General features: G+C 41.0%; 1 protein-coding gene across 1 annotated transcript in view; it reads left to right on the top strand.

Annotated features, from left to right (window-relative positions):
* The window catches only part of FSHR (follicle stimulating hormone receptor), an 80,992-nt gene extending 68,925 nt beyond the window's left edge, over window positions 1-12,067 (top strand). The window contains exons 9-10 of the mRNA XM_009894821.1: window positions 4,615-4,800; window positions 10,362-12,067. Of these exons, the coding sequence (XP_009893123.1) occupies window positions 4,615-4,800; window positions 10,362-11,589 (1,414 nt within the window). The 3' untranslated portion in view covers window positions 11,590-12,067. The remainder of the gene's footprint in view (window positions 1-4,614; window positions 4,801-10,361) is intronic.
* Window positions 12,068-12,314: the final 247 nt, after the last annotated feature.

The raw sequence follows: 12,314 nt of genomic DNA, 5'->3' as shown, positions 1-12,314 counted from the left end.
CCCCCCCGGAGAAAAATTCTTTAATTTTTTTGTTTGAGCAAAATCAAGAACAGGTGAGTGATGCTTAAATCTGAATTTTTTACCACTGAAGATCTGCCTCTGCATCTCTGAAGCTTAATTCAAAATCCCCTACAGGGTTAGGGATTGGGATGTCCCATCCCCTCTAGAGATAGGTATGAGATATATCTCATGCAGTTACAGCAGGATGTCTTTGGTGAGTGATAAGCTGGAAAATGAGATCTCAGCAGAGAATTCAGCAGTAGGACGCTTGCGGATCTCAGACACCATTACCTCAAGCCATGGTTTGCCATGGGGTCAGAAAATGCCTTTGAATGTGTAAAACTGCTAGTGTTTCTGAGCACAAGCTATAACACGTAGAGTGGCAACAGAGACATGAGAGTCTTTTTTTGTCTCACCAATTCATCGGAGGTTTTCTCTCTTCCCATCTACCCTGGATGTCCAGAGAGGGCTAGGAGTCACCCAGAAGGGGCGAAAAGGGGTTATTGGAGCTGTTGGAAGATTTTACGCAGAGGTTAGGGTGGTTAAAAATCTAAAATAGAGGGAGAAAAAAGGACTGGTTAACCTTGAGTTCAGATCAGAGCTCTTCTGAAGGCCTTTTTCCCATGATGTGATGGTCAGTACACCTATGATATAAAGACCTATGGTATGGGTTACTGCATTCTGCTCCACTTCCATCGCTCCCTCAAAGTGTCTTCCTTCTTTAGAAAAGACTGCCAGTGGAACATCTTTTCAGCAGTAATATCATTGATGTTTCTTTGGAAAAGCATTGTTTCCTGTAACGAAAAGTAAATGTGTTTTCTCTGCAAGCTGTAGCTGATACAATCATATTCTGGAGGTTTATCAAATTGATTTGGCTGTAGTTCAGATTCATTTGATAGTTCAATTTCTAACACCGAGTTATTTGTGTAAGAAGTTTTCTGTTCCGTTACCAATACATCCACTATTCTATGCATGGGAAATTACCTTTTTATCCTGACTGAGATCATGAAAGGAGAGCCTTCTTAGTCGTTCATCACTGTAGGATACACCAGAAATGCTCTTTCACTTGTGGAAATGATTGACCCATAGTCATATCTTTGCTGGGACAAATAGTGTTGTTGCAATCAAACCTGTGTTGCAGACTGCAATGTTTTATTAGAACGAACATCAGCTTGTTTTAACTCTTGATCTTCCCAAATCAGTGTTGTACGGTCAATTAACACTAACTTCTATTTTACATTTCAGCATATTAAAATAATGTGAAAAAAACACAAACACAAATAGTAATGTCAGAAAGCACCATTTTAGCCCTTGTACAGGCTACACTGTTTCACAAATCAATTCTTCTCTCAGGCTTACAGCTCTTGGCTAAATTAGAATATCTTTTTTGGAAAGACATCAAGTTTTGAGTTAAAGGATTTCAGCGCTGACAGTAGGCAAGGAAATCAAATGGCTAATTACTCCCACACCTATACACATTCCTTCTATACAGAAATACACTGTACTTCCAATTTGGAGTTTCATAGCTTCAATTTTCAGCGAGATTGTTTCATTTAATCATCTTCTGGTGCTCGCAGAGCTGTAGTGACTTGCACCAGTTTTTAATGAAGTCCTTAGGAGTTGTCTGTCTGTGTCCTGACTTGGATGCAGGGCAAGATAGGGCTGTGGTCAATCCTGTCCTTGCAATTTATCTTCAACAGGAAAATCACACATGGGGGCCACAGGAGAGCTCCAGTAGATCCCCAGCTCAACATCTGAGTCCCTGAAGCACAGCCAGAAATCAGTTCAGACATAAGCACAGAGAAAATTGTTCTCACCAACCAGTCTACCCCTCTCCGATTTCTGCTCCACCAGCCATTTCTTGCTCTTTCTATATATGCCTTTCAAACCTCATCAGTTGGTCAGTATTTTTGCTAATCCAACAGAGACTCCCAGTGGGAAAGGGAAGGGATTGGAAGAGAAGTCTGGTTCATTTTGCTGTTCCTGCACTGGCTGCTGTCAAGGATGATGACTAGCAGCCAAGCAATAATATTACAAGAATATGTATTCCAGTCACTGATGCTTTCTGGTTTGATTTTCTACTGCCACTTTATTGTCTTGTTCATCATGCTTATTTAATTGATCAAGCCTCTAACTAGAGAGCAACATCCTAAAAGAACCTCTCCATTAAGTTACTAAACCACCTGCACAATGTCTGTGTTTGCTGTTCGGGGGTTGTCAGTGCTGTATCAATAACTATCCCTAACAGACATACCAACAAACCCCACAGGAGTATGCAAAGCACTTTCCCTAACTCGCTTTTGTTCATGTGCAACAGTGAGAATAAAAGGGATAATTTTTAAAAGAAGAAAATATTTTCATGGAAAAATATTTTATATTTATTAAATTATTTAGAGATGTCCAGAGATCCAGTAACATTTTAGCTATTTTTAAGCCTAGGTGATATTCCTATTCATATTTACTTGTTATTTCCACCCTGTGTAATAACAGTTTGGATTCGATAAAGATTTTTAGCTAACAAGCCAAAGAAAACATTTCCTATGCTCCTGTTCAGAATTACGAGCCCTTGTGAAGCTTCATAGGCTCTTAATGATGCCATGAGTGATGCTGTCTCTGGATTTAGGCAGAAAACTGCTATTTAGTTGTTGAGTCATGAGCGTATACTCTAGGTGACAGTTTTCATTAGACAGCATACTACGGGCAACAGTCAGTCCATGAAATGATTGAGGTTACTCATTGCAACCTAATTACCTCTTCAAGTGTCTCAGTCAGAAATCGATAGCCTAAAATTTCTCGTCGGCTGCTGCTTTTGGCTCCTGCAAAAAACAGGTCAGGCCCAGAACAACCTCAGAACCACAGTGTGGCTTCTCTCAGTCTGGCCTGCAGAAGTTCAACGCTTTCCTGACTCCACCAGTCTGTCTTACCCTTCCAGTAGAGGTCACAGCCCTGGGTCAGGGTGGCAGAGTGAGGTCTGTGTTTGCTCCTCTGCTGCCACAGTTGATGGTCCAGTTGTTGAAGGTGGTACATTCCTTCAGAGCCCGGATGCAAAGCCTCAACTGCGGGCACAGCGTGTACAAAAAGATCATCTTTGCCAACCACCAATTTTACTAACTTCTTTATTAACCACCTATGAATTTCTTAGACTTGGCCACCCTAAGCTAAAGACTGTGAGTTCAAACAGAGCCATTTCCTGGTATTAATTTTGTTGCTTAGAATGGAGAACAGAGGTGCAAATGTGTGTATGGTACATAGCAACTGTCTCAACTTTATTACATGCTGCTAAAACCTGGTCTACCCCTCATATGGCACCACTTTGCTGCATTAATATGATAATAAAGAGAATTTGTGCACGTTAGGTAATAGACATCAAGTAACATGTTGTCCTGACATCGTATTGTTATGAATGAATTGGAAACTGTAACTTGGAGGGAGGCATGGAGAAAATTACAAATATTGTCAGTCCAATTCCTTGATTAGGGAAAATTCCTTTCTTTTGTTGGAGAATAAAGAGCAGAGCAGCCTCAGCAAGCGCTGCATCCTGCATCAGTCTCAGGCCATAAGAGCACAAGGGCTAAGGGGGAGGACAGGGTGATTTTGTGCTGTTCATTTTTACTGTTGCTCTTAAGAGAAAGGAGTATGCCCTCTTGCTGTCACAAGCTGAGGGGGCAGTTTGTGCCCTGGTGAGGGAAATGTAGGAATGTTTTGCCCCAACTGTTACACCCTGGAGCCACAGGGATGTGATCCCAAGTATCTCTTAGCCTGGAGATGGAGCACCTTTGGTCCTTCTTCCCTTTCGCCACCTGTGTGGCACAAGTCAAGATTTATTGTTTGCACAATATGTTTTCTTTTAAAAGCCCCACTAATGTTCTCTTTAATTCACTCATAGCTGCTGCTTCCATCGCTGCCTTTGATAGCCTGTCCCACACGGTAATTGCCTTCCACGTAAATACATCTCTCCTAACCTCCTGTAATCTTGCCCCTTTCTTCACTTCAGTCTGTGCTCCCTTTATTTTTTAAACCTCTGGAAATGTTTTGTTATTTTTGTTCCTCACAGTTTGAACCATGTCACCTCTGTCTCTCTTTAATCTCTTTTTCTTCCTAATGAGTACAAAACCTGATATCCCCAACCTCTCCTCACATCTGTACCCCTTGTGAGCTTCTCTCTTTGTGTTTATTGCATTTTCCGCAGCAGCCTTCCCATGCTGTGATGTTCATGTAGCAAACTTCTGTTGTGATTTTATCGGCCTTTTGTACCCTGTAACAGTATTCTGGGATGATTGTTGCATTTACTGGGTATTTACTAAACCCTGAATCATATGGCACTAAGGGTTTAATGTCCCTGCTTGTTCTTACCCAGAGGGTTATGGGATTTTTTATTTTTTTTTTCTCTCAGACCAGACTAACATCCCTTGATTGTTGTTTGCAATGGATATTAGTTTAGGTTTCCTGGAGGAACACCTAATTTATCCCTGGATCCTCTTTTCAGTGTAGATTTCCAGCTGATCTCTTTCCAATCACTGCTCTGAAAATGAGTAGGACAGTCTAAAACACATATCCACCATTGAGCAGAAGTAAATTTGCTCTTTACTGAGACTTGCATATGTTTTCTTAAAGGGATATTTCAAGGACGAGAATCAGTTTCCTGCCAAGTCATGGATTAGAACTCATTAAGAAGCTAAGAGCAAGGTCTACATACAATTTAAAAAAGCTTCCTGATTTAAGCAAATTTAGATCTTTGATTGAGGCAAACTTCACCTATCCTAGCCATTGCTGTGCATTTACAAACTGGAAAAGACAAAAGTAAGTGATTCTTTTTTTTTGTTTTTTGTTTGGGGGATGCTTCTCAGCAGTTGAAGCTGAAATCATGGACACGATTTCTGAAATGCTTAACTAGAGCTGGCCCTTTTTACCCAAATCACCAGAGGGGGATGGGAGGGTGAGGTGTTTTTTAAACTCCCAAAGTAATTTTTCATTGCTAGTTTTAATTTTCCATTAGCAAGTTGCAGTAAGACTTCAGGTATCAACGATTCTTATTGAGTATTTTTGGCTGCTCAGATAGACTTTACATGTACATGTTAACTCCTCAATTTGTGCCACTGGAAAACCTGAGGAACTGGTACGTACGGAACCCCCTGTTATTGTGCACAATTCTTCCTTTACTGGCTGTGCTCAAAGACTTGGAATTTGCCATGGCAGAAAAAAAAAGCATGGATCATTGTTATGATCCAAGACACTGTCTTCAGAAGTTGTCTAAAACTTCAAAGAAAAGTAAAACCGTGCAGAGAAAGCATAAATTATTAGTAGCTTCTATTTTAATACTTACAATATCCATTTATTTTGCTTTTAGCATTCTATTGTCAGTGGGCAATGAAAGATGACTGATCTTGCTTGTGCTGATAACTAATAAATATCACCTATATCTGTTTGCAAGACTATCTGTGTAAAGAGTGCAAGCAAGTCTGGTGGTGGAGACTGCGGTGATAAGGGAAGTATCTGATTGAATGCACCCCCATTGCCCATTTTTGATCCAAAATGCTACACTTCTGCAGGCTTACGCAGGCACAGTGCTTGGCAGTTTGCTAAGTAGAAATGGGTCCGGTCCTTCCAGCACTGGTGGCAAAGTGGTTTTTGCCAAAGGGTGCAACAGAAGCATGTTTAATCTTGAAGAAGATTAAGGGACCTTGATATCACCACGGTTCATATTTTTTAAGGTAATTGGCTTCTGGCCTGCTTGGGCCAAATCAAGACCCAAATCCCAGAATCCATCCCTTAAATTAGGCAACTGGACTTTTCAAAAACAGATTAAGAGTCACTATTGATGGAAAGCTATGGGAGGAAATGGCCCTGACCTTTTGGTAATGTCTCACCCCCTCACTTGGGCTTTGAATAACTTCCATGTCACGCTTGCCCCAGGGAATTGGAGCCCACAGCACTCGCTTTCCCCTTAGTGTAGCCCCACTTTCGGAAGCCTCTGCCCTGGCAGGTAAGAACCCAAGGAGGACACTGACGGCCCCTTCCGCAGCCTGGGGAAGGGCAATTTTGCAAAGAAATGCCAATGAACTGTGCCACACTCACATAACCCAGTGCGGATGGCCAGCGAGCTGGGCTGGAGCACCATGTGGAGGTGGGGCTGCTTCTGGAGCAAGTCTGGTCACAATTTCACAGTCCCCTATAGTATCAGGTGTGATGCAATACTAAGGAATAGTATGGAAGTGGGAGATGCTTTTCTGTATGATATGTATGATTACTTGTATAAATGTGCACATGAACTGTATCACCCTGGTCAACAGAACAAAGTTAAATGTATTTATATATGTCTTTAATAGTTACTAGATGTGTCTTTTACAAAATACTAAGCGTAAATGCAAAATTATTAGAACAAATTATTTAGATTAACTCTTCTTGTTAACTGCTTTAAAACATGATTAAAATGGTAATTTCTTTCCTACAGTCATGTGTCTTGTACTGAAGTTGGTGGGAGGCTGACATCGTCTCTCCAGCTTCAAGAGAAAAAACGGATGCATTTTAGTTCAGTATTACCATACACTGAAGCAGAGATTAGTCACACGTACAGTAGCTGCGCCCGCTTTCATTTCAAAGCAGTTTTCTTGACAGCTGGCACAAGCTGCCTGTGCATCGGAGACTGCTCAGTTTGTTTAAGAGTTAGTCATAGTTTGCAGTGCTCGATCACACAACGTGTATTATTTCTTTGGTGAGAGCTGTGCTTGGTTCAGTGCAGCGGGCATTATGGTGCTGGTGAGAATTGGGATGTGACCTGACTTGCCGTGCACCTTCACAGGAGACGGTCATTCTCCCATGGCTGTTTGGGTCTCAGTATATCTCCAGGTAGTCCAGGGAAGATAAGAAGGATGGCTGGTCACCCCCAGAAGTGCTTTTCTAAGGATCACAGCAGCAGTTGGTGTTCACGTGGGAAATCTGGGAAGGAATTAAGACAGGGATGTGTGACCCCTTTCTCGCTGCCTTGTTTATGTTAAATTTCCCCTCTGAGACTTTTGCAGCACTCAAGAACCTCAGATAAAATATGACGCTCAATCACCTCTCCCAAATCCTTCTGCAGCAGCGAACAGGGGCTGTTGTGCTAACAGAAAGCTTAAACCTGTTACAGCGCCAGTGCTGTTGTAATTTTGGAGGACATTGCATCAAGCACAGCTGCTCCAGACTGAGGCACAAATTAAAACATAGGCAATTTTGATGCTTTTTTCCCCCCATTCCAATAAGGATTATATGATAAATGTTGATCTATAAATTTATCACACTGGAATATTGTGATGCTGGCCTAACAGAAGGTAAACTGCTTTCTTAGGACAAGCCCAGTGCAGTGTGTTGAACTCCCCTCACGTTTTCCTGTGACTGGAAAATAATATCCTTCAGTGTGGATGGGGCAGAGGCTGGATGTTAAAACACTCAACTTGACATAGATCATTATGAACTTCAGCAAGCTTTTGGCTTTCTTTGACATAAAGATCACCTTCTGCCTAAGAGAATGACATTGATATGACTCTGTCCTTACACTTGATCATTATTCTTTGGAGGAGCTGTCACTTGAAATACTACTTTTTTTTAAAATGATGCAGCATCAGGAGTCGTGTTTGGGCCCTGTCTCATGAGAACATAATATCGGTTGCTCACAACTCACTTGATGTCACTTTTCAGTGAGGATGATTGGTTTGAGATAGGGCTTAATACAGAACCTCGGTTGGGACTTTTTATTCTGCTGAGCGTGTTTCTCAGCACACAAGATCCTGCTGTCACCGGATCCAGACGAAGCGCATAAAATAACCACTTGTACAAAGGTAGTCATTTTTGTTTATTTTTGTCAGGGCACTCTGCCAATTTTAATGTTATTCTTTAAGTTGTTCTTTCTCTAGTTTATTTTTCAGAGGGTTTACTTGAGCAAAGCAATGTTAAACAGTAACAGAAGGTTACAAAGAGACCGAATAAATGAACTGTGATACAATACCAATTCGCAAAAGGAAGCAAGGACCCTCCTCCCTTGCCCAAAAATGTTTTAACGCTTTCCTCCGAATGCACTGTGCAGCCCAAAGGGCAAACATCCCAGGGCAAAGAAACAATAAGGAGCCAGGACCAGAGGATGGCTCTGCCTCCCTTCAGGAGCTTGCAATTGCCCCCCTTACCTGCTTGCGGTACGGGTGACCCGCCGGGAGATGCCTCCCCACCCATCCTCGGAGCGAACGGAGCATCTGACTCCATGGGACCCCGTTTTTTATTTGGGGACTGCTGGCTGTAAAATAATTCAAGAATTAATAAATTGGAGTAATTTGAAATATGTAATTGGCCTTACGTAGCAGTCTTATCAGGGGACAGATTTAACTCCAGGCAGCGTGTCCGTAATTTGGGAAAAGGTTTATTTTTAACTCGTAGCTGAGAAATGATTGGGTAAAAACGTTTCCCTCAGTTCATTTACGAAGAAACGCCAATTGCAGTAGCTTGCGGTGCCCTTGTGTGCCTGTTGCACTCAAAACTGAGGGACTTTCTCTCCCATTATTGCTCCTTGGAAGCATATATTCCCTTTCAGCTAGGGAACTGTTGATATATTGATCAATACGCTGGACCCCTCACTCATCCTTATGCGAGCAGAACACAGGGGATCAAAATGTAATGCCTTGTTATTGCTATTGTGACCTTCATAGTGCATATTTGACCTCATAGAAAATCAGTTTTCTGCTTCAGTTGACAGGCAAGATAAAAAATACTGATAATAGTAGAGGATGTTCAGAACCTCATAGGAAATGTCCCTCACCTTCTGGTGCTGGGCCTTCATTAGTTTTCCTTTCTTGCAGACCTTTTAAACTCGATTTTTGGAAGATGTAGCAAGTGCAGAAAGTCAAAGGATAAAATTAGGTTACAAAAAAGAATTGTCCCTTTTAAGCTGCTACCAACTCTTTAAAAATTTCAACCTAACCTGCCTAGAAAGCTCTTCTCTCAACTGTACTGCAGGTCAGAGTGGAAGATAAGCTGGGGTCCGGTCCTAGAAATTATACCCCTAAATTGCTGTCTAGGCTGTAGATGAAAGTAGGCAGAGCTGAACTGAGTTGGTTTTGCAACATGTTGCCAGCTGTTTTATTCCCTAACTCAGATTAGGTCTGGATCCATTTTATGCAAAGCTATGGATGCAACCTTCTGGGACAGCAAAATTCAAAGGCGGCTTACAAGAAGCAGTTGTTAAAGTCTGACCCTTTATTTCCTGTAGATACTCCTTGATATTTCATAGCTTGATGGAGCTGATCATCTTTCTATCATCTCAGGCAAAACTTTTGTTTCTTCCATTGGTCTAGGCATGGAGAAGGCCATATAGAGGTGTTTGGGGTTTTTTTACAGGAAATAAAGCCAAACACGAAACTATTAAAAAATACTAGTTTTACCTTCAAAGGCATTTTTTTTTCTTGAAACACTTTTCCTTTATTTACCTTTGCTACTGAAAATTCTCAAATATTTAAAAAAGACTTTCTAACAGAAACAAAAGCAACTACTGTTTCTACAGAAATGTTGGTTTGGTTTGGTTTAGTTTGGTTTGGTTTGCTTTGCTTTGGTTTGTTTCAGCATGGCTTGGCTTGACTTGGCTTCATTTTGCTTGGTTTGTAATCCATTGTCTTTGAAAAACCATTTTTAAGCAAAGTGTTCTACCATGTCTTGTCTTTGTGTCTGTGTTGGCATCTGGTTTCTAGAGATTATCTGGGCGCCTGCGTGAACTTACTCATGCTATTTATTTGTGTTACTGGCCAGTTACCAATACGATATGAGATACTTAAAATGAATGGCACAAAGTGGAATTCTGTGCCTGAAGGAGTTATGAGATTGAATATGGCACACTAACTATCAAAAACTTTAGGAAAAGGGGAATTCAAGAGTAACACTAAGGAATAGTAGCATTATCGTGATTATACAGACTCCTTATGGGCACAGCTGAATTGACGCATTCTTCAAAGTTCAGTCATACATCAGAATTCATCATCATGTATTTCCCCCCATGCAACAATCAGCTTATCAATGACAGGTTATGTGCGAAATTCTGTTGATATAAGGGAGGATTCTTACCGAATGTGTTATGCAGGTGGATAACTGCATCATGAGTGTTAGTGAGGCAGACATCAGGCTTTCCTCTCCCTTACATTTTATGATGTTTCCAAATCATTTATACTTTCATGTACTATTTTATAAATAGGGACCAGCCAGACTGTTAATTTTGAGCTCCAGAGTAGTCTATATAATCAACTAACCAGAAAAACTGTGCTGTTAATGGAAACTGGATGATTTCATGTTTGTTGTACGCCTCTTGCTGTGTCTCTTATTTTCCAATTCTACTCTTTTTACAATTTCAGCACTGAATTACATCCGATATGTAGCATATCTCAGGCTAAGCAAGACCTTGATGAGCAGCCTGGTGATAAGATACATAGACTATCTGCAGCTGAAGATTATATTTCCAACTACGGCATAGGATTTGACCCAGCAGAGAATGAATTTGACTATGGTTTATGCAATGAAGTAGTTAATGTAGCTTGCTCACCTAAACCTGATGCATTCAATCCATGTGAAGATATCATGGGATACAACATTCTGAGAGTCTTGATATGGTTTATCAACATTTTAGCTATCACTGGGAACATTGTTGTCCTCATTATTTTAATAAGCAGTCAATACAAACTCACCGTACCTCGCTTTCTAATGTGCAATCTGGCATTTGCAGACCTCTGCATAGGTATCTATCTCTTGTTTATTGCATCGGTAGATATCCAGACCAAAAGTCAGTATTACAACTACGCCATAGACTGGCAAACGGGGGCAGGATGCAATGCTGCAGGATTTTTTACAGTGTTTGCAAGTGAACTCTCAGTCTACACACTGACCGTGATAACTCTGGAACGGTGGCACACCATCACCTACGCCATGCAACTGGACCGCAAGGTTCGATTTCGTCATGCTGTGATTATAATGATTTTTGGCTGGATGTTTGCTTTCACGGTGGCACTTCTTCCCATATTTGGAGTCAGCAGCTATATGAAGGTCAGCATCTGTTTGCCCATGGATATAGAAACACCGTTTTCTCAGGCTTATGTTATATTTCTTTTAGTGTTGAATGTACTTGCATTTGTGATTATATGTGCCTGCTACATCTGCATCTACTTTACTGTGAGAAACCCTAACGTCATCTCTTCAAACAGTGACACCAAGATTGCTAAGCGCATGGCCATACTGATCTTCACAGACTTCCTCTGCATGGCACCGATATCTTTTTTTGCAATATCAGCCTCACTCAAGGTTCCTCTTATCACAGTGTCCAAATCCAAGATCCTTCTGGTTTTATTTTACCCCATCAATTCCTGTGCTAACCCTTTCCTCTATGCCATTTTCACAAAGACTTTCCGCAGGGATTTCTTCATTCTGTTGAGCAAGTTTGGTTGCTGTGAAATGCAAGCCCAAATTTACAGAACAGAGACCTCCTCATCTGCTCATAATTTCCACACGAGAAATGGCCATTGCCCTCCTGCATCAAAAAACAGTGATGGGACTATTTATTCATCGGTTCCTCTGAATCACTTGAACTGAAATGCTTGCATGAATTTGTGTCTGAGGCAGCGTGATAATCACTTTCAACTGTGAATTTGAATAATGACTTCAGCGTAGCATGTAAACTTATTTTTTACGAGAAAAAAAATTATTTCCACTTTGCTATTTTTGCAATGAACAGCCATCGGAGATGACACATCATCTTCATCAGTTCTTGAAGGACAGAGAACAAAACTTCAGTATGTGCCAAAGTGTTTTTGTAGAATTGTCTCAAGAAATAAATGAGATTATAAACTGGTATCTCCCACCATACAGGCAGAGATTCCCTTCATTCTAGGAAGATGTTAGCTGCTTATTGAGAATTAAATAGTGGTTATATATGGTTGAAACGAAAAAAAAATATGTAGAATTAATTTTTTTGCATGTGAAGTGTGTTATAACAATGACAGATAATTAGCTCTTTTCATTAATCATATCTCCTGGGGTTACAGGAGACAGAAGACCAACTTAACACCATCCTTCAGCACAGACATACTGGAAATGAGAATATCTTGTGTTGTTTCCATTTCTGTTGACCACAGCAGAGGGGCAGGAGGCCCCTCCAGCTATGCTGATGTTTGCTGTTCTGCACTGCATGGACCTGCCTTGCTCTGCACAAGTGCCCTTTTGGGTAGGATTTGTGTTGATCTGGATTGGCAGGCTCAGAGAATCAGTGTTTGGATTAAGGAGTTTGGTTTGGTTTGGGGTTTGTTTTCAAGGTGGGA

This window comes from Charadrius vociferus, unplaced genomic scaffold, assembly GCF_000708025.1.
Source record: "Charadrius vociferus isolate BGI_N301 unplaced genomic scaffold, ASM70802v2 scaffold411, whole genome shotgun sequence".
In the NCBI taxonomy this organism is placed as follows: domain Eukaryota; kingdom Metazoa; phylum Chordata; class Aves; order Charadriiformes; family Charadriidae; genus Charadrius; species Charadrius vociferus.
This window is presented reverse-complemented; position numbering and strand designations above follow the sequence as displayed.